The 18,748-nt window shown below is 43.8% G+C and overlaps 1 protein-coding gene across 2 annotated transcripts in view; it reads right to left on the reverse strand.

Moving 5' to 3' along the window:
• LOC105494777 (microtubule actin crosslinking factor 1) overlaps positions 1–18,748 on the reverse strand; it is a 390,378-nt gene that overhangs the window by 316,925 nt on the left and 54,705 nt on the right. The window contains exon 1 of one of the 2 annotated variants that reach the window (XM_071095735.1): positions 11,933–12,847. The exons of the other annotated variant lie outside the window; for it this stretch is intronic. Within the exon in view, the coding sequence (XP_070951836.1) occupies positions 11,933–11,984 (52 nt within the window). The 5' untranslated portion in view covers positions 11,985–12,847. Of the gene's footprint in view, positions 1–11,932; positions 12,848–18,748 lie in introns of those variants that run through there. 2 annotated transcript variants of the gene reach the window in all.

Below are 18,748 nucleotides of genomic sequence, written 5' to 3' on the forward strand. Positions count from 1 at the left end.
AAGTCACAAAGCTGATTAGTGGTTGCCAGGGGTTGGAGGGAAGGGGAATGACTGCTTAATGGATTTCCATTTGGGATCATGAAAAAGTTCTGGAATTCAATAGTCATGGTGCTTGTACAATATTGTGAATGTACTTAATGTCAGTGAACTGTACACTTTAAAGTACTTACAATGATCAATTTTTTGTCATGTGTATTTTACCACAATAAAATAAATTGGATTGGGAGAAAAATACACACACACACACACACACACAAACAGAAAGATTACAATTATGTAAAAGTAAATATGGACCAGAAAGGAACACAAGACAAGTCCCAACGTCTGTTAAATTAAAATGGGACTTCATTGCTGTTGGACAACAAATAAAATCATGAAAGGAAGATAAAAAAGTCAGAAGCTTAAAGCCAGCCCTACAGTCACAATCACAAGCCCGCAAACAAGTGCCTACCAAGTGGGGAACAAGTTACATAGCTCACCAGGCGCCAGAACAGCAGGTGTGTGTGCTATGGCGTGAGGGAAAGAGGTCTCAGGCCTTCCTCAGCCCAGTCCTCTAATCCCCCTTAAAAACATTCCCTAGGGCAAAGAAACCATCTGTTTCAACAAAGCCTAGAGCCCTAGAAGCATTTTAACTCCTTCACTGCTGTCTTCCCACTGAAGGGCTTCATCCAATATTAAGTGCTTTTCTTTTCAAAAATGCCTCTAAATGATAGAATATAAGCTCTACAAGGGAAAGGACTTTGCTTTATTTACTGGTATATCCCTAATACCTGGGAATACATTTATATCAGTGGATATTCAATAAATTACTTGCTGAATGAATCCATTAAACACCTTTTTCCTATAATAGTTGTTTCATTGGTATCTTATTTTCTAAATTCTCCCTCTTCTTATCATTTGTCCTCAGAGTCCTGCCTGGCTTCCACAAATTCAGCTGACCAACAAATATCTGTCTAGTGTCTGCTTCTGTACAGTATAACCTGTCTCGTTACTCTGTTATTTATTGCTGGGATCCCAGTGCAGAACACAGCACACATGGTAGGTGCTCATATACATTTGTTGAATGAAAGAGTGATTGGCTTTGGCCACCACATTTTGTAAGTGCTCTGTAAGGAGCATTTAAACTTGGGTAGGCATGAGTGAGGCACCGTGGGAATAATAGAAATGTCTATAAAACAGTTCTCTCAAAAAAGCGTACAATTTCAATAGATAGATAAAACTAGCTTGGGAAAGTGATACATCAACTTGGACTACAATAATCAGAGAAGTCTTCATCAGAAGAAAGACTTCAGGTGAAACTTGAAGGAATAGATAGATTTCAGTTAAGTATAAAGAACAAGGGCATTCCAGGTAAGAAAACTAAAGGGCAAGGAAAGGCCGGGGGCGGTGGCTCACGCCTATAATCTCTCATGCCTGTGGGAGGCAGAGGCGGGTGGATCACGAGGTCAGGAGATTGAGCCAATCCTGTCTAACACAGTGAAACCCTGTCTCTACTAAAAAATAAAAAATAAAAAAATTAGCTGGGCATGGTGGCGGGTGCCTGTAGTCCCAGCTACTCGGGAGGCTGAGGCAGGAGAATGGCGTGAACCCAGGAGGCAGAGCTTGCAGTGAGCCAAGATCATGCCACTGCACTCCAGCCTGGGCAACAGAGTGAGACTCCAGTCAAAAAAGAAAGAAAAGAAAGAAAAGAAACAAAAGAAAAGAAAAGAAAAGGAGAGAGAATGAATGAGAGAGGATAAGACACAATGAGGAACAGGGTTTGTGTGGAGCTGAAGGTGTGTTCTAGGAAATTACATGAGATAAGCCTGGTTAAGTAGGAAGGGGATGAAAGCATAAAATGTTTTTTTGTTTTTGTTTTTGTCTTTTTTTTAAGACAGGGTCTTGCTCTGTCCCCAAGCTACAGTGCAGTGACAGGGTCATGGCTCACTGCAGCCTGAACCTTCTGGGCTCAAGCAATCCTCCCACCTCATCCTCCTGAGTAGCTGGGACTACAGGTACACACCATCAGGTCTGGCTACTTTAAAAAAAAATTTTTTTTTCTTGTAGAGACACAGTCTCCATATGTTGCCTAGCCTGGTCTCAGACTCCTGACCTCAAGTAATCCTTCTGTCTCAGCCTCCGAAAGTGCTGGGATTACAGGCATGAGCCACCACATCCAGCTCATAAAAGGTCTTTTTAACAAATCTGGACTTTCAGTAATAGGAAATACTAGGCAAGTAACTGCTACTTCAGTGTTAACTGAAGAGAGAAACAGGACACAGAAAACAAAATATCAGGCAGTTGCTGTAATTCAGGCACAAGGTGATGAGTGACTGGACTAGAGTCATGGCATAGAGAATGGGGAGAAAAAGACAAATTTAAGAGAAATTCTGAAGAACAAAAGAACTCAATGACATTGAAAATGGGGGTTGATGAAGACAAAAGAGTTACAGACATCTGCAAGGTTTCTAATCTCAGAGACTGGAAGAATGTGAGCTCAACTGTCAAAAAATATGGACTTGGATAGAAAAGCCAAATTTAAGCTTGGTTTGAAAATACTGAGTTTGGGCTGGGCACAGTGGCTCATAGCTGTAATCCCGGCACTTTACGAGGCCAAGGGGATGGATCGCTTGAGCCCGGGAGTTTGAGACCAGCCTGGACAACATACGGAGACCCCCATCTCTACAATCAACCAATCAATCAAGCAATAAGAAAATTTACTTATACTACTCTGTTTAATCCTCATAATTTTATATGGAAGATATTATTATCCCCATTTTACAGATGAAAAAACTGAGGCTCAGAAAAAGTGAGTAACTTGCCCCAGGTCACTCAGCTGATAAATGTAGAAACATAGATTTGAGCCGGGCGCGCTGGCTCACGCCTGTAATCCCAGCTCTCAGGGAGGCAGAGGCCAGAGGATAGTTTGAGCCCAGGAGTTCAAGACCTACCTGGGCAATATAGCGAGACCCCGTTCTCCACACACACACACACAAAAACAACAACATAGATTTGAACCCAGCCCTGCCTGGATCCAAAGTCCATATTCTTCCCACTTCACTACACTGCCTTACCCCTTAGAAAACTGCCAGTTAAGAGTCAGAAGAAGGAAAAGACCTAACAAAGCAGACAAACAGCAATCAGATAGGTAAAGGAAAACCATGAAATACTCTCATCGAAGTTAAAAGAAGAGAATATTTTAAACAGGCAGGGATGTAATCAGTTGTGTCCAATGCCAGCACTCCAACACAGAATGAATGAAGTTGGCACTTCAAATCTATCTGTAAAAAGTTTTGTAAAGATGGAGCCCCAGACCAGGGAGAGTAGACCAGAGATCTCAGAGGAAACAGAGGCCCTGTCCAGAGCTAAATGGGCTTCTCTCCTCTTATCACTGATAGACACCTGGGGCCACTACTCTTCAGACACTACACAGGCTTCATGCTGAAATGCATCACCTGACCAGTCCCAGGAAATACCAACCCAAACACAAAGCATTGCACAACATAAGGGTTAAGTTGAACTTGAGCTGTGGGGGTAAAGTGGATCTCCACTTCCAGCTAGCATTCAACATAAAATATTTCTAAAAACCAAATTCTCTCTTTTTTTTTTTTTTTTAAATTTATTAAACGGAGTCTCGCCCTGTTGCCTAGGCTGCAGTGCAGTGATGCGATCTCAGCTCACTGCAACCTCCAACACCCGGGCTCAAGCGATTCTCTTGCCTCAGCCTCCCGAGTAGCTGAGATTATAGGTGCCTGTCACCACACCTGGCTTTTTTTTTTTTGAGACGGAGTTTTGCTCTTGTTGCCCAGGTTGGAGTGCAACGGCACGATCTCAGCTCACAGCAACCTCCCCCCCTCCCGGCTTCAAGCGATTCTCCTGCCTCAGCCTCCTGAGTAGCTGGGATTACAGGTGCGCCACCACACGAGGCTAATTTTGTATTTTTAGTAGAGACAGGGTTTCTTCTTGTTGGTCAGGCTGGTCTCAAACTCCTGACCTCAGGTGATCCGCCCGCCTCGGCCTCCCAAAGTGCTGGGATTACAGCCATGAGCCACTGCATCCAGCCCAAATTCTCTTTTAGAAAGATTACACAACCCTGGCCAGGCACGGTGGCTCACGCCTGTAATCCCAGCACTTTGGGAGGCCAAGGCGGGTGGATCATCCAAGGTCGGGAGTTCAAGACCAGCCTGGCCAACATGGCAAGAGCCTGTCTCTATTAAAAATACAAAAATTAGCTGGATTAGCTGGGCCTGGTGGCAGGCACCTGTAATCCCAGCTACTCGGGAGGCTGAGGCAGGAGAATCGCTTGAGCCCGGGAGGCGGAGGTTGCAGTAAGCCACAATTGTGCCATTGCACACCAGCCTGGGCAACAAGAGGGAAACTGTCAAAAAAAAAAAAAAAAGAAAAAAGAAAGATTTAACATCCCTGCTCTTTACTTCTCTCACCTCTTTGCATCCTAAACAAACTAAAATCAGGTACATACTTACTGACTTAGCTATATCCTCACTTCCCTGTAAATGATCCCTATAAATGATCTTTCACACTGCTGCCAGTTATCTCTCCCCACCCTACCTCTCAAAAAATACCCACCCTAGTTGTTTATGTCATTCCTCTGCCTTAAAAGTATCTAATGCTGGCTGGGTACAGTGGCTCATGCCTGTAATCCCAGCACTTTGGGAGGCCAAAGCAGGTGGATCACCTGAGGTCAGGAGTTCGAGACCAGCCTGGGCAACATGGTAAAACCCCGTCTCTACTAAAAATACAAAAAAAATCAGCCAGCTGTGGTGGCGGGCAAATCCCAGCTACTTGGGAGGCTGAGGCAGGAGAATTGCTTGAACCCGGGAGGCGGAAGTTGCAGTGAGCTGAGATCACGCCATTGCACTCCAGTCTGGCCAGTAAGAGCGAAATTCCGTCTCGAATGAATGAATGAATGAATGAATGAATGAATGAATGAATATCTAGTGCTGGTAGGGCATGGTGGCTCACACCTGTAATCCCAGCACTTTGGGAGGCCAAGGTTGGCAGATCACCTGAGGTCAGGAGTTCAAGATCAGCCTGGGCAACATGGTGAAACCCCATCTCTACTAAAAATACAAAAATCAGCCCAGCATGGTGGCACACACCTGTAATTCCAGCTACTCAGGAGGTTGATGCAGGAGAATCACTGAACCTGGGAGGCAGAGGTTGCAGTGAGCAGAGATCATGCCATTGTATCCCAGCCTAGGTGACAGAGCAAGACTCCATTTCAAAAAAAAAAAAAAAAATCTAATGCCCTCTACAGTCTCCCCACTAGACTATATAGGACTGATAATCCCTCAAAGACAGGGACTATCAATCATCTTTGTATCCTGTCAGAAAGTTCTCAATGAAAGGAAGGAGATGGAGACTTCCAGTAAATGCAACAGGAAACATGGAACATGATCAAGGAGTGAGGCAATTAAGTTGGTAACAAATTGTAAAAGGTGATCTTCCAAATCAAAGGATTTCAAACCAAGAAGTCTAAAAAGTTCCTGCCATTCCAAAATGAGCAAGAGATGCTATTTAACTGGTATTTATTGAAAGTACCATCCCCACAGTTGATACAATGAATAATCGACATAAAAGTAGTATTATCAGCCTGGGGTTTCTCCAACAACCAAAAGAAACCGCAGGAGCATAGTGAGGATGAGGGCCTTAACCTTTCAATATTAATGCCTACTTGATAAGAAAACAAAAGCAAGGATGAGGGGAAAATGATACTGTATATTTGTTAGCTATACAGGCTCACTCTTTGAGAAATAGGGATAGTATAACAACCATCTCCAGTTGTAACAAAAAAATAGACTGACCCCACACACTGCAAAACAGCAGCAACTGAAAACAACCCCAAAGTGAGTTTGTGCTGATGACCCTCTCTAGCCCAGTGACATGCAGTAAGCCTAAAAAGTACACAATTAAGGAGAGAAAAAACTTTAACAGAACAAAACTATGAACTAGCCAAATAAGCACATGGTCTACTAGGTGCCTAGTGCTGTAAAAGGTGTTGACAGGCCTCACCCCAGAAGCATGCAGACTTCCAGATTCCCTGCAGTGGAGAGAATCGCCCTTTTATGACAGCTTTGCTTAAGGGCTCTGGGAATGGGAGAGGCAGACAGTTCTCACTATGAAGGACGCAAGCCTGTCAGTGACTCAAGCCATTTTCCACTATCCTAACTGCAGCAGAGACTTTCTCATTGGCACCCTACACATCAAGTCCTACACATGTGCCTTCTCTCAGTCCTCCAGCTAATCTCCAAATATCCCCAGTCTATCATCAGCTAGAAAACCTCATGTTGTCTGCTCCAGGATGTCAACTCCAAGTCAGAAACAAGGATGTACTCTCATCAAGTCTATAATTCTACTCTAAGGCTATCAGTCCCATGTAACAGAAGCTGATTTGCACTTGGCTGCAATACACTGATTTAAAACACAGCACCAGTTCTGGTTCTTCCAGAGGCAGAAATCTACCAAAGCAGAGGTGCTGACACAGTAAAATTTGTCAACCTATTTTATCAAATTAAGCTGGCCCAATTTATTACCTAGGTGCTAGCTCAGTAACAGCAGGAAAACAAAGAAAACCTCAATCTGGTACCAATCTAGGGTTCCAATGTGGGATTTCTGTACAATATGGATGGTCATTTTTGCTACTGCAGTTTCCCAGTCAACATTAATGGGTCTCTTACCACCACAAGAGAAAAGGGTACTAGGGTTGGAAGGATCAATGAAGCTATTTAAATGCCTAGAGTTGCTGTGAGAAAAGCTTCAGAGTAAAGCAGTGCAGTGATACGATGATGACATGATGGGAGCTGCTGACTAAGTGAGAAGGCCACTTGGCACCTGTTCCACCATGAAATTAACTGGATAATAAAACATCTGAGCCACCCAGCCACTAAGCCTGAAGACAGGGCTATCCCTAGAGGACAAGAGGCCAAGAGCTATCAGAGAGGTATTCAGTGTTATAGGTATCCTCTTCTTACCCTCAGTAGCTTTTAAAAGTGAAATAAAATTAAAAGCCAACATCCAGAGCTTTGAATATATGTATTAACACCCAGTAATTCCACTTGTGGAAATCCATCCTTTAAAAAAATCAGAAATGCACAGAAAAATTTATTTACAAGGATGGTCATTATCATAGCAGTGAAAAATTAGAAGAAATGTACATGCCCCACTACTGGAGTATGTTAAATGAACGTTCCATTTGATGGAATTCCATAAAGCTGTAAAAAATCATGATGTAGATAGATAAAGGTATAAAGAATGCTCAAAAAATAATAAAGAGCAAGATAGAAAACTACAACAACAGATATATATAAAAGCAACATTATATACATATGGATAGAGAAAAGATGATGGAAATACAGCAAAATATGAGTCTAGTAATTTGTAGGATTTCGGTGATTTTATCAGTTTATTTTTCCCTGCTTTCTATAAGGACAATATAGTCCATCATTTAACATCAGAAAAACAGTCAAAAGTCTTTTTTCCAAGCCAAGTTGAAGACAGGAAAAAAGCACTCCCCCTTAAAAAAAGAATTCACTCTCTGAGGGTATATGTTGGGGTGTGAGAGCTTGTCCTGATTGACTGTATGTGGTAACAGGGGACAGGCTTCTCAGCAGGCAGACTAAGTGACTGTCCCAAGTAAAGCTCTAAGATAATGAGAAACATGATCTGACAAATGTATCAGAACTAAGAGAACCAAAAAGGACCATGTTCTTTCTCAGTAGTCACCTTTTTCTACTTATTCAACAATACTGCCACTGTTCAAAATACCTGAAACCCCTCATCTGGAACCAGCTACAGACTAGTAGTACCATCTTTCCAATGTTTTCAATAGTAGTACATTTTCACTCTTTGAGATTGGGTTTAATTTTGTCTTGGGTAATATCATCTTTTGACCAAAAATTAGGTATGATTATAAAATGACTATGGAGTTTCTTTTCTTTTCTTTTTTTTGAGACAGTCTTGCTCTGTCACCCAGGCTGGAGTGCAGAGGCGTGATCTCAGCTCACTGCAGCCTCCGCCTCTTGGGTTCAAGTGATTTTCCTGCCTCAGCCTCCTGAATAGCTGGGACTACAGGCACGCACCACCACACTCGGCTAATTTTTGCATTTTTAGTAGAGATGGGATTTCACCATGTTGGCCAGGATGGTCTGCATCTCCTGACCTCATGATCCGCCAGCCTCTGCCTCCCAAAGTGCTGGGATTACAGGCATGAGCTACCACGCCTGGCCGACTATGGAGTTTCTTATGAGGGTCATAACCTGGCACTGAAGAGAAAACCCACAAAAACATGCTTAAATAAAAATATGCAGCATAGGCACCATTGTTAGAATATTTTTTTAACCTCCTATGTTGACTACTGAAGGACATTTAAATATATGAATTTAGTTCAATTCAATTCCCCAAATATTCTTTTTATGCTTACTATGTGCCAGGCACTATGCTAGGTGAAGGAGACTCAAGGATAAATGAGACACAGTTCCCGCCTTTAGAAACAGTATAGCTAACATCTATCAGGCTCCTAGTCTGCATCAGATGTTATATTCACTATTTCATTTACTCCTCACAACATCTTGTAAAGTAAATTCTATCATCCCCTTTCTTACAAATGAAAAAACTGAAGCCTAAGAAAGTTACAGAAAACTTGACCAAGAAGTAAAGACTAGCAGGAAAATCAAATGTTTAATAAAATAACTAAAACATAATGTGATATGCTCTAAAATAAGTATGTTTAAAGTGCCATGACAACATAGCTGAGGGAGAGAGAATAATTCTACTGGGAATACAAAAACAAAAACAAAACTTAGGGAGGGAAAATGAGACTCGAGCTAGGCATTGAAAGATGAGCAGAAATTTGGTACAAAGAGAAGAAAATAATGGGATTCCAGGCAGAGGGAATAAGACAGTATATGCAAAGGAAGAGAAGGGTAAAATTACATAGGTATGTTGGGGTATATATGTTTTTGTTTTTGTTTTTTAATCTATCTATTTACTTAAGCGACAGGGGCCGGGCGCAGTGGCTCATGCCTGTAATCCCAGCACTTTGGGAGGCCAAGGCGGGCAGATCACTTGAGGTCAGGAGTTTGAGACCAGCCTGGCCAACATGGCGAAACCCCATCTCTACTAAAAATACAAAAAATTAGCCAGGCACAGGGGCACATGCCTGCAATCTCAGCTACTCAGGAGGCTGAGGTACAAGAATGGCTTGAACCCAGGAGGCGGAGATTGGAAAAAAAAAAAAAAAAACAGGGCGTACTCTGTCACCCAGGCTGGAGTACAGTGGCATGATCATAGCTCGCTGCAGCCTCGAAACTCCCAGCTGAAGTAATCCTCCCACCTCAGCCTGCTGAGTAGCTGAAACTGAAACTTAGGCACACACTACCATGCCTGGCTAATTTTTGTGTTGTTTATTTGTTTTTAGAGATAGGGTTTTGCTACTGCTGCCCAGGATGGTCTCAAACTCCTAGGCTCAACTGATCCTCCTGCCTCAGCTTCCCAAAGCACTGGGATTACAGTCATGAGACACTGCACCTGGCCATTATATTTCTGTTTTAAAAGTCAGTTATCTCATAGTCCTATCACAAATTTTTCTTAGTCAAGGCTAGTGAACCACTTTCTCATCACTCTACTTCACCTACCTCTATGCCTCCCTAATTAATCCCTAATTACCTACTTATCCCAGTCATGGCACAGGTCTGGACTCTGCCAAAAAGCAGGACTTGGGTCAATAGTTCAACCTGTCATACCCACGAGAGAGGTCCATCTGGGCAGAAATCACCCCAATAACTAAAGTTTTTGGCAGGCTCGAAAAATATAAGTTAAAGCCCTCCAGAAAAAGCACCAGCAGTGGAAAATATTGCACCCCAATCCTGGCATCAAAACACCAATAATTCATAGGAATTTGGGGATTGGAACTTCAAAAACTTGTACAATGTCTCTATTCTCCCACTGGATTCCCTTCAACAGTTACCCACTAGATGGAGGAATGTCTACAAGCTGAACCATGCCAAGAAAAGCAAAGTCAGTAACTAAATGAACAGGGGAATCAGCCCTTCTGGAATACACAAAGATATTAGGTGAAAAGAAGGGAAGTAACCATTTGCCATAATTAGGGGGCACAGTGGGTGAAACTCAACCCACAGGAGGATTTGACAAAGGCAATGGTTTGTATCTAACTCTCTGTCTGGCAGCCCAGAATTGGGGGAATAGTTGTCTAAGACCTTTAGCAACATTCCAAAAAATAGTAAGGACTAAACCAAAAGAACTACAAGACCTCTTTCCAGGAACTTCTCCCACCTGAAAAAGACTCAGGTTGAGGGAGCAAAGAAGAGTTTAAATCTGATCCTTTCTTTGAGCGAACAAGAGAAACTGCTATATATTGTATGTTTTATGCTATAAAGACTATTATACAGCGTATATAAGTGAATGAAGCAAACAATAGTGAATGAGAGATTAGAAAACAGAACTCCATTCAAGGTGAGTAGTAGTGTGGAGAGAAAAGATCTATTGCCTTCACTCTAAAGCACCATACTACTGCTCTTTCTCAGAGACAAAGGTGCATTTTACACATATGCTTGATCAGATGTGGGTATTCTTCCCTTCTTCACATAGTCTCTAGCACCAGACAGCAGCACTGTTCTCACTCCAGACTCTGGGGCTCTTTGCTGTGTTATTTGGGTTCTGTACCTCTAAGATGAACTCGGAGTGATCCTTCCACCTCAGCTTCCCAAGTAGTTAAGGCTACAGGTGCATACCACCACGCCCAGCTAATTTTTTAACATTTCTATAGAGATGGTGGGGGGGGTCTCATTATGTTGACCAGGCTGGTCTAGAACTCCTGGGCTCAAGGGACCCTCTCACCTCAGCCTCCCAAAGTGTTCGGATTATGAGTGCGAGCCACCATGCCTGACCTGTATATCCCTTTATAGCATACAAAGCTCTCCATATATATTTCTTAGAACCAGAGGTCTTCAACAGATAATGAAAGAAAGTAAAACATCTATATACCCTGGCAAGAAGGGAGTACAGATCTCCTGCCCACACCCTGTCTGCCACTTTCCTCATCCCTGAAAAAACCCAGCTTACTCCTTTCCTCCCTCTACCTCCTCCCACTCTCTACACACCCCATGGTTGCTCTGGGTCCAGAATCCTAACTACTGATGAAAGAAAAATGGTTTGAGCACCCTCCTCTGCAAATGGAAATAAAACCGCTTATTAATTAGAGATGGGAAAGTAAAAAGATTTCATTCATTTTTTTTTTTTTCGTTAATATCCAAAAAGAGTCCTACATCACATCTGAGTACATTCTTCTCATGTCTGGTCAGTGAAGAATTTGCCAATGATGCAAAGAAAACACTATTTTCTTTAAATATTACTTTAATAAAAAGCTGCCTCTTTCAAAGTCATTGTTTTACCCTTTACAAAGGCTTACTTTACAAAGGGCTTACAAATAGCCCATCAACCTGCATTCCTCCCTCCCTCCACCCTCCTCCCCACTCCCAACTCCCGTTCTCTCCACATGGGACTCTGACTCACTGTAGATACAAGCAACTGGAAACCCTGGCCCAAGAAACCTAACTACACCTAGGTGAGGCTGCAGGGCCCTATGGCAAGAGCCCTCCACCCACACTGTCTGGCTACCTCAAAAAAAAACAGGGAGTGCCCTGAGCCCTCTGAGCTCAAGAATGCAGGGGACATTTCTTACTTGTCCATTCAAGCAAGACAACAGGCTGTTGCTGAAGTACCTAAGGAGATTCTCTCCTACTCACTTAGGATTGCATTTACAAACTCTATCCCTTCTGTTTAATTGCCTAAACGCATAAAAAATAGGGCCAGCTCAGAGCAGGAGGGCTTGACAGACCCTATACAACACACACCATAATAAGTGTTCACACGATCAGCAAGGACAAAGGGTAGGGAGCCTGAAGCCTTATAATACCTCTAAGGTTGTTGAGTCCCTCCAGGAACTTCTGATACTTGTAAGCGTTCATGCCCGGCCCAGCTGCGTTGGTTCACTGGCTGAAAGTAGGCACCATGGCAGTGACAGCTGAGAAGTGAAAGCATGCAAACCGACTGATCTCTACTCCTGCTTCTACTAGCCCCCAAGAACTGGACTTTGACCACATTTACAAGTGACGTCACCAGAGAAGCTTCATTACATTACAGCCTTTTGAGAGCCCTCATTTGATCCAGTGAGCGGAAATACCTCCCCAGGAGAGGCCAGCCCCTCCTTTGTGCAAACGAGCTACGGGACCACAACCGTCCCTGCCTATCATCTGCCACCTCATCTGCCACCTTCTCTCTAGACCCCAGCCCAGGCTCCACTGGGATTACTGCTACTCTTGCTTAAACTCTAGGGAAAGAAGCTTAAATGCTTTTCAGGACACCAGTCGGGGCTCATTTAATATTTGAGAAAATCTTTAAAGGGCCATGCTCACCACAAGAATGTCACCACAACAGGAGCTCTTGAGCAAATATTACATGGCAATGAGACAGGTTTTACAAAATAAACAATACTCTGCACCCTCCTTATAGCAGTCACGTTTATAGACTGGAATATAGCCACACAACAGAGGAGACACTGCCTATCAAGGCAGTTCAAGGCAGGGGGAGGGAAGAAGCAGAAACTGTCAAGCTCATTTCCTAAATGTTAAAAGCACAACCATTCATACAGGCCCCTCTCCACAGATAACAGAGAGAAAATGCAACCCAGATATCACCCACATGTGCCCAACTCCAGGACACTATTTCACTCAGATTTGTTTCGGGGTTGCTTTAATGTGTCAGTCACTACTGCAAATTTCTTTCTACTGTTGGCCTCAAAAAGATGACCATCCCAGGCCGGGCAGGGTGGCTCACGCCTGTAATCCAGCACTTTGGGAGGCCGAGGTGGGCGGATCACGAGGTCAGGAGATCGAGATCATCCTGGCTAACACGGTGAAACCCCATCTCTACTAAAAATACAAAAAATTAGCCGGGCATGATGGCAGGCACCTGTAGTCCCAGCTATTCGGGAGGCTGAGGCAGGAGAATGGCGTGAACCCGGGAGGTGGAGGTTGCAGTGAGCGAGATCACCCTACTGCACTCCAACCTGGGTGACAGAGCGAGACTCCGTCTCAAAAAAAAAAAAAAAAAAAAAAAAAAAGATGACCATCCCAATAGTCACAGGCTATTAGGATAAGCTACCCATATTATAATTAAAGGGGGGAAATCCTGAAATTTCTACAGCATCTTTGCTGTAAGGAACTCAAAATGGCTCATCTGCATTATTAGACTCATCTTTGAAAGTATTTTATGAAAATAATTGCTTTTCATTATCAGATGAGAAAACAGAGGTCCAGCCTGAGCAACATGGCAAAACCCCATCTCTACAAAAACTCCAAAAAATTAGCAGGGTGTGGTAGTACGTTCCTGCAGTCCCAGCTACTTGGGGAGCCGAGGATGAAGGATCACTTGAACTTGGGAAGTTGAGGCTGCAGTGAGCCAAGATCACACCACTGCACTCTAGCCTGGGTGACAAAGTGAGACCCTGTCTCAAAAAAAGAAAAAGTAAATAGACAGAGGTTAAGTATCTGCCCAAAAGTCACACATTGTGCCAATGAGAAAGCATGGCAAGAAGCTATGTTCCCCAAATCTGAGCTTGAAAAATTCTTGTTCATCTTTTTTTTTTTTTTTTTGAGACGGAGTCTCGCTCTGTCGCCCAGGCTGGAGTGCAGTGGCGCGATCTCGGCTCACTGCAAGCTCCGCCTCCCGGGTTCCCGCCATTCTCCTGCCTCAGCCTCCTGAGTAGCTGGGACTACAGGCGCCCGCCACCGCGCCCGGCTAATTTTTTGTATTTTTAGTAGAGACGGGGTTTCACTGTGGTCTCGATCTCCTGACCTTGTGATCCGCCCGCCTCGGCCTCCCAAAGTGCTGGGATTACAGGCTTGAGCCACCGCGCCCGGCCTTCTTGTTCATCTTATCACAAAAGCCTTGGCATACTAGAAACTCAGGAGCTGTCAACTGAGTCAGATCCCCTGAACAATCCCTCATATAGGAGATACACCCACCCCACCCCTCACCAAGATTTGAAGTTTTTCAGACAACCTGGCTCACAGGATGCCACTGAGTGACCTAGGGAAGAGTTCACAGCATACCAAATACACTGCTCTGCAAAACTCCCAATTACAAAGGTTGGATGCAGGAGGAGAAACTGTGTAAGCAGCACTGTAAAAACAGAGAGAAAAGGGAGTATGCCCACTTAAAAAGATCAGGCTAAATAACTGTGACAGCTGCTAAGATAATGGAAAGGGGCTGGGTGTGGTGCCTCACGCCTGTAATCCCAATACTTTGGGAGGCTAAGGTGGGTGGATTGCTTGAGTCCAGAAGTTTGAGACCAGCCTGGGCAATATAGTGAGACCTCATCTCTATAAAAACTAAAAATGGGCCGGGCGCGGTGGCTCAAGCCTGTAATCCCAGCACTTTGGGAGGCCGAGACGGGCGGATCATGAGGTCAGGAGATCGAGACCATCCTGGGTAACACAGTGAAACTCCGTCTCTACTAAAAATACAAAAACTTAGCCGGGCGAGGTGGCAGGCGCCTGTAGTCCCAGCTACTCGGGAGGCTGAGGCAGGAGAATGGCGTGAACCCGGGAGGCGGAGCTTGCAGTGAGCTGAGATCCGGCCACTGCACTCCAGCCTGGGTGACAGAGCGAGACTCCGTCTCAAAAAAAAAAAAAAAAAAAAAAAACTAAAAATGTTAACCAGGTGTGCTGTCCCATGGCTGTAGTCCCAGCTACTGGGGAGGCTGAGGTGGGAGGATCACTTGAGCCCAGGAAGTTGAGGCTACAGGGAGCTATGATTGCACCACTGCACTCCAGCCTGAGTGACGGAGCAAGATCCCAACTTAGAAAGAAAGAAAGAAAGAAAAAAAAAAAAAAAGATAATGGAAAGGGAAGTAATAACCAACCCAAGCTTTTGTGCCTTCCAATGCTACTAGTCAGTCAACAGAACCAGCAAGGTACTACTTTGTGCAGATGTATTAGGAGTTATGTGGAAACACAAATACATGGTTCATTTTCTCAAAAAGCAACTTGATAGGCAAGATAAACAGGTTAAAAAGGAGTTTAGTGCTTAAAGAGCATAAATTAGACAGTAGGATATAGTAAAAAAGACAAATATGGACTCTTGTAGAGACAATACCAGAATTTCAGAGTCTATCTCAACTTTGCCACTAACTAGCTATATGAGGCAGGAGGCCCAAATTCTTTTTTTGTTGTTTTTGGGACAGGGTCTTGTTCTGTCACCCAGGCTGGAGTGTAGTGGTGCAATCTTGGCTCACCACAGCCTCGACCTCCCAGGCTCAAGTAATACTCCCACCTCAGCCCCCAAGTAGCTGGGACTACAGACACACGTCATCAGGCCCACGCCTCGCTAATTTTTGTATTTTTTGTAGAGACAGTGTTTCACCATGTCGCCCAGGCTGGTCTCGAACTTCCGGGCTCAAGTGATCATCCCGCCTTGGCTTCCCAAAGTGCTGGGATTATAGGCGTGAGCCACCATGCCAGGCCCCCAAATTCTTATAAAATACTAAGTCACAGGCCGGACATGATGGCTCACGCCTGTAATCCCAGCACTTTGGGAGGCCGAAACAGGTGGATCACCTGAGGTCAGGAGTTCAAGACCAGCCTGGCCAACATGGTGAAACCCCATCTCTACTAAAAATACAAAACAATTAGCCGAACATGGTGGTGGACCCCTGTAATCCCAGCTATTTGAGAGGCTGAGGCAGGAGAATCACTTAAATCTGGGAGGCGGAGGTTGCAGTGAGCCGAGATTGTGCCATTACACTCCAGCCTGGGCAACAAGAGCAAAACTCCATCTTAAATAAATAAATAAATAAAATACTAAGTCTTAACTTTTTTTACATCATAAACTCCAGTGAGAATCTGATGAAAACTAAGGACACTTTTCCCTAGAAAAAGATATATATTTATCTACATACAAACTTTTGTTTACAAGTGGAGAAGTATCAAATGGACCTTAGCTAAAGAACTCCTAAACTGACCTTAAGACCTCTTCTGTGTCATGATCTGAAAGAAATTAGCATAGTACAATCTGAATTTAAGTGCTGAAAAGAGTAAGATGTAAAGGAATGATCAATCAGCTAAAGAAGAGCTGGTCCCTTTTGCTTTTTTGTAAGTCTGTTCAGAGACTCCTCCCACCTAAAGAAGGAAAGCAGACTAGACAACAGCAATCTAACAACAGGAACAACTGACTTAACCACTTGAACTAAGTGCATTTAAAAGACAACAGATGCTAGTTTGTCATTTCCTCTGTGTGTTTCACCATTAAAATTGTTTAATAACATTTATTAGATAAAAATTAAACAAAAACAAGGATGTTTGGAACTATGGAATGAGTGATGGTTCCAAAGAGGCTCTTGGGAAAGGAGAGTGGTGGTGCAATGGTCTGGCTCTAGTTGTATTCTTGGAGACCAAGGATCTTTTTTCAGAATCACAGCATTTCAAAGAATCATAGTTCAATACCTCTGTATGCCTTTCATGGCTATTCGTCTTTTATCCTCCAATGGGTACCACAAAGGCAAACAGTGAGATGTAATCTTAGGTGGTAAGAGATTCTGCCCTAAGTTCCAGACACAGACAGGCAAATGTGAAAGACTTAGGATCTGGCAGACTAACAGGCATTCTTTGGCCAGCTGCTGACAAAGTGGAAAAAAAGCCCTTCTGTCTCCAACAGCCCTTACAAAGACACAGACACCTAAGAGCTGAGTGGAACTTGACTAAGTGCAGCCAGATCAGGAAGTCCAGACTACAGTGCATGACATATGGTCCTGAGGGCTTCTGAATCTACAGTGACAGGATAGCTGTTAAAAAAAAAAAAAAAAAATCCCTTACCCTGCTCAGGGACAGAGCCCAGATGAGTCAGGTTCCAGATACTGCTCCTGAAACAGGGCAAGTCCGTCAGCAGACAGTTACAATTGAAGAGAAAGATCTTGACCAATGAGGCAAGAACAAGTCGTATCTTAGAGTTTCCATAGTTTCCCCAAAGCCCCCTAGAAATTAACACCTTCCATAATTCCTTTGAAGCAATCTTTCTCCTAAAAACAAAGGTCCCCCTCCCATAGAACACCCACATATCAGTGTCAGTGAAACTAAACCTGGACAGCAAGATCAAGGAATTCATTCAATCATTCATCCCGCATGTATCTGTTGAATGCTTACCAGGTACAAGACACTGACCTAGGTGTTAAAACCCAGAACTCAGTCTCACCAGAGGGAGAGCAGGACATAAAAATATGGCAGTGTCTCATTCACGGCCATACCACCCTGAACACACCTGATCTCCTCTGATTTTGGAAGCTGAGCAGGGCCAGGCCTGGTTAGTACTGGATAGTAGAAATGGTAGTGTCTCCTCAGATTCAAAGATGAGGGTCATGGGGTCATCAAACTAAGGGCACAGCTGACTTCCAACTGCTCACTCTTCAGACAAACCCTGAAGACATTTAAGAACAGAAAAGGTAACTCTCCTCATATAAAAATACACTGATTTTCTTTGAGGCAGAACTGACATCCTGACAACCAGTTGCCACTACTATCCCAAAGCAGCTGCTAACCCAGGAAACAGCAAAAATGTCTCCAGTGACTTAAGAAGCCAATAACAAAAGCAGGTGCCAGGTTCAGGGTCCTATTCAGGGAGCAACAAAGATCACTTTCTTCATTGTCTTCCCCTGGCAGCAGTGTCTGGTGGAGAGAAGGGTTGAATTACACCTTGTCCTTCTGGTCTACTGGACAGAAAATGAGTTTGCCACCTGAAGAAAGGGCTGTCCCCAGGGCCATAGCTGCCTCTGCAGGGCTGAAGAAAGGAAGACAAAAGAAGTCAGGCTTCTTACTTAGAAGGAAAGGGCTGAAATGGCAAGACCAAGTGAGGCTTTAAAGACAATTAAGTGTAGGTCTGGCAAAAAGGATACAAAGAGCTCTGCTCACCCTGTGGCCACCCCAGGCCCGGGAAATTACGTGATGTGGATTAGACCTATGCTACAGGGCCCAACAAGAGGCTTTAAAAGAGCCCATGCTTTAGGCTACAGACCCTCAAATAAGCTCACTCTCCTTGAGCCTTTTCTTTTTGGCTGTGGGTCCAAGGAGAAATGGTTGGCTCCTTTGAGTCCTTTCCTCCCTAAGGTGCTTATGTAATACTACAAGATCAAATGAGGTAAGAAGCACTGAGCACCTGAGAGAGAAGGCAAAACACTTGCTTTTAGGATAAATCTGTACCTACAGGACCTCAGATTCTAGCCCCACCTGAGACTAAGTTTCCCCTCTCAGTTTATAAAATCCCCAAATAACCTAAAAGCCTCATTGCCAGGCATTCTGAGGACCTAGGAAAAGATCAGAGGTAAGAGTCACCTTCCACTGCAACAAGGTTATAGATCTCTAGCAGAGAGATGGAAGAGTAGGACATTTATTTCCACAAAGGCATATTGAAACAGCCAGATGTAACAGAGGTCAGGTCAACAGCTTCTTACCTCTCGCAAGAACAGTTTCTCTAATCAACTCCATCTAAACCCAGAGGATACAGCTATACCACTAAGTCAGCTAAAGGTCAGTGCCAGATTAGGAGAACCACATTTGGTTATTTTGAAAAACCTAATGGAAGAAAAGTTCTTGCTGGCTCAACTCACCTGGGCTGTTCTGCCAGCAAATCAAACAAGTCTCCAGAAACATAAGCCACCAATTGCCTTCCTTTTTTTTCCCTT

Source organism: Macaca nemestrina, chromosome 1 (genome assembly GCF_043159975.1).
Source record: "Macaca nemestrina isolate mMacNem1 chromosome 1, mMacNem.hap1, whole genome shotgun sequence".
Classification (NCBI taxonomy): Eukaryota; Metazoa; Chordata; class Mammalia; order Primates; family Cercopithecidae; genus Macaca; species Macaca nemestrina.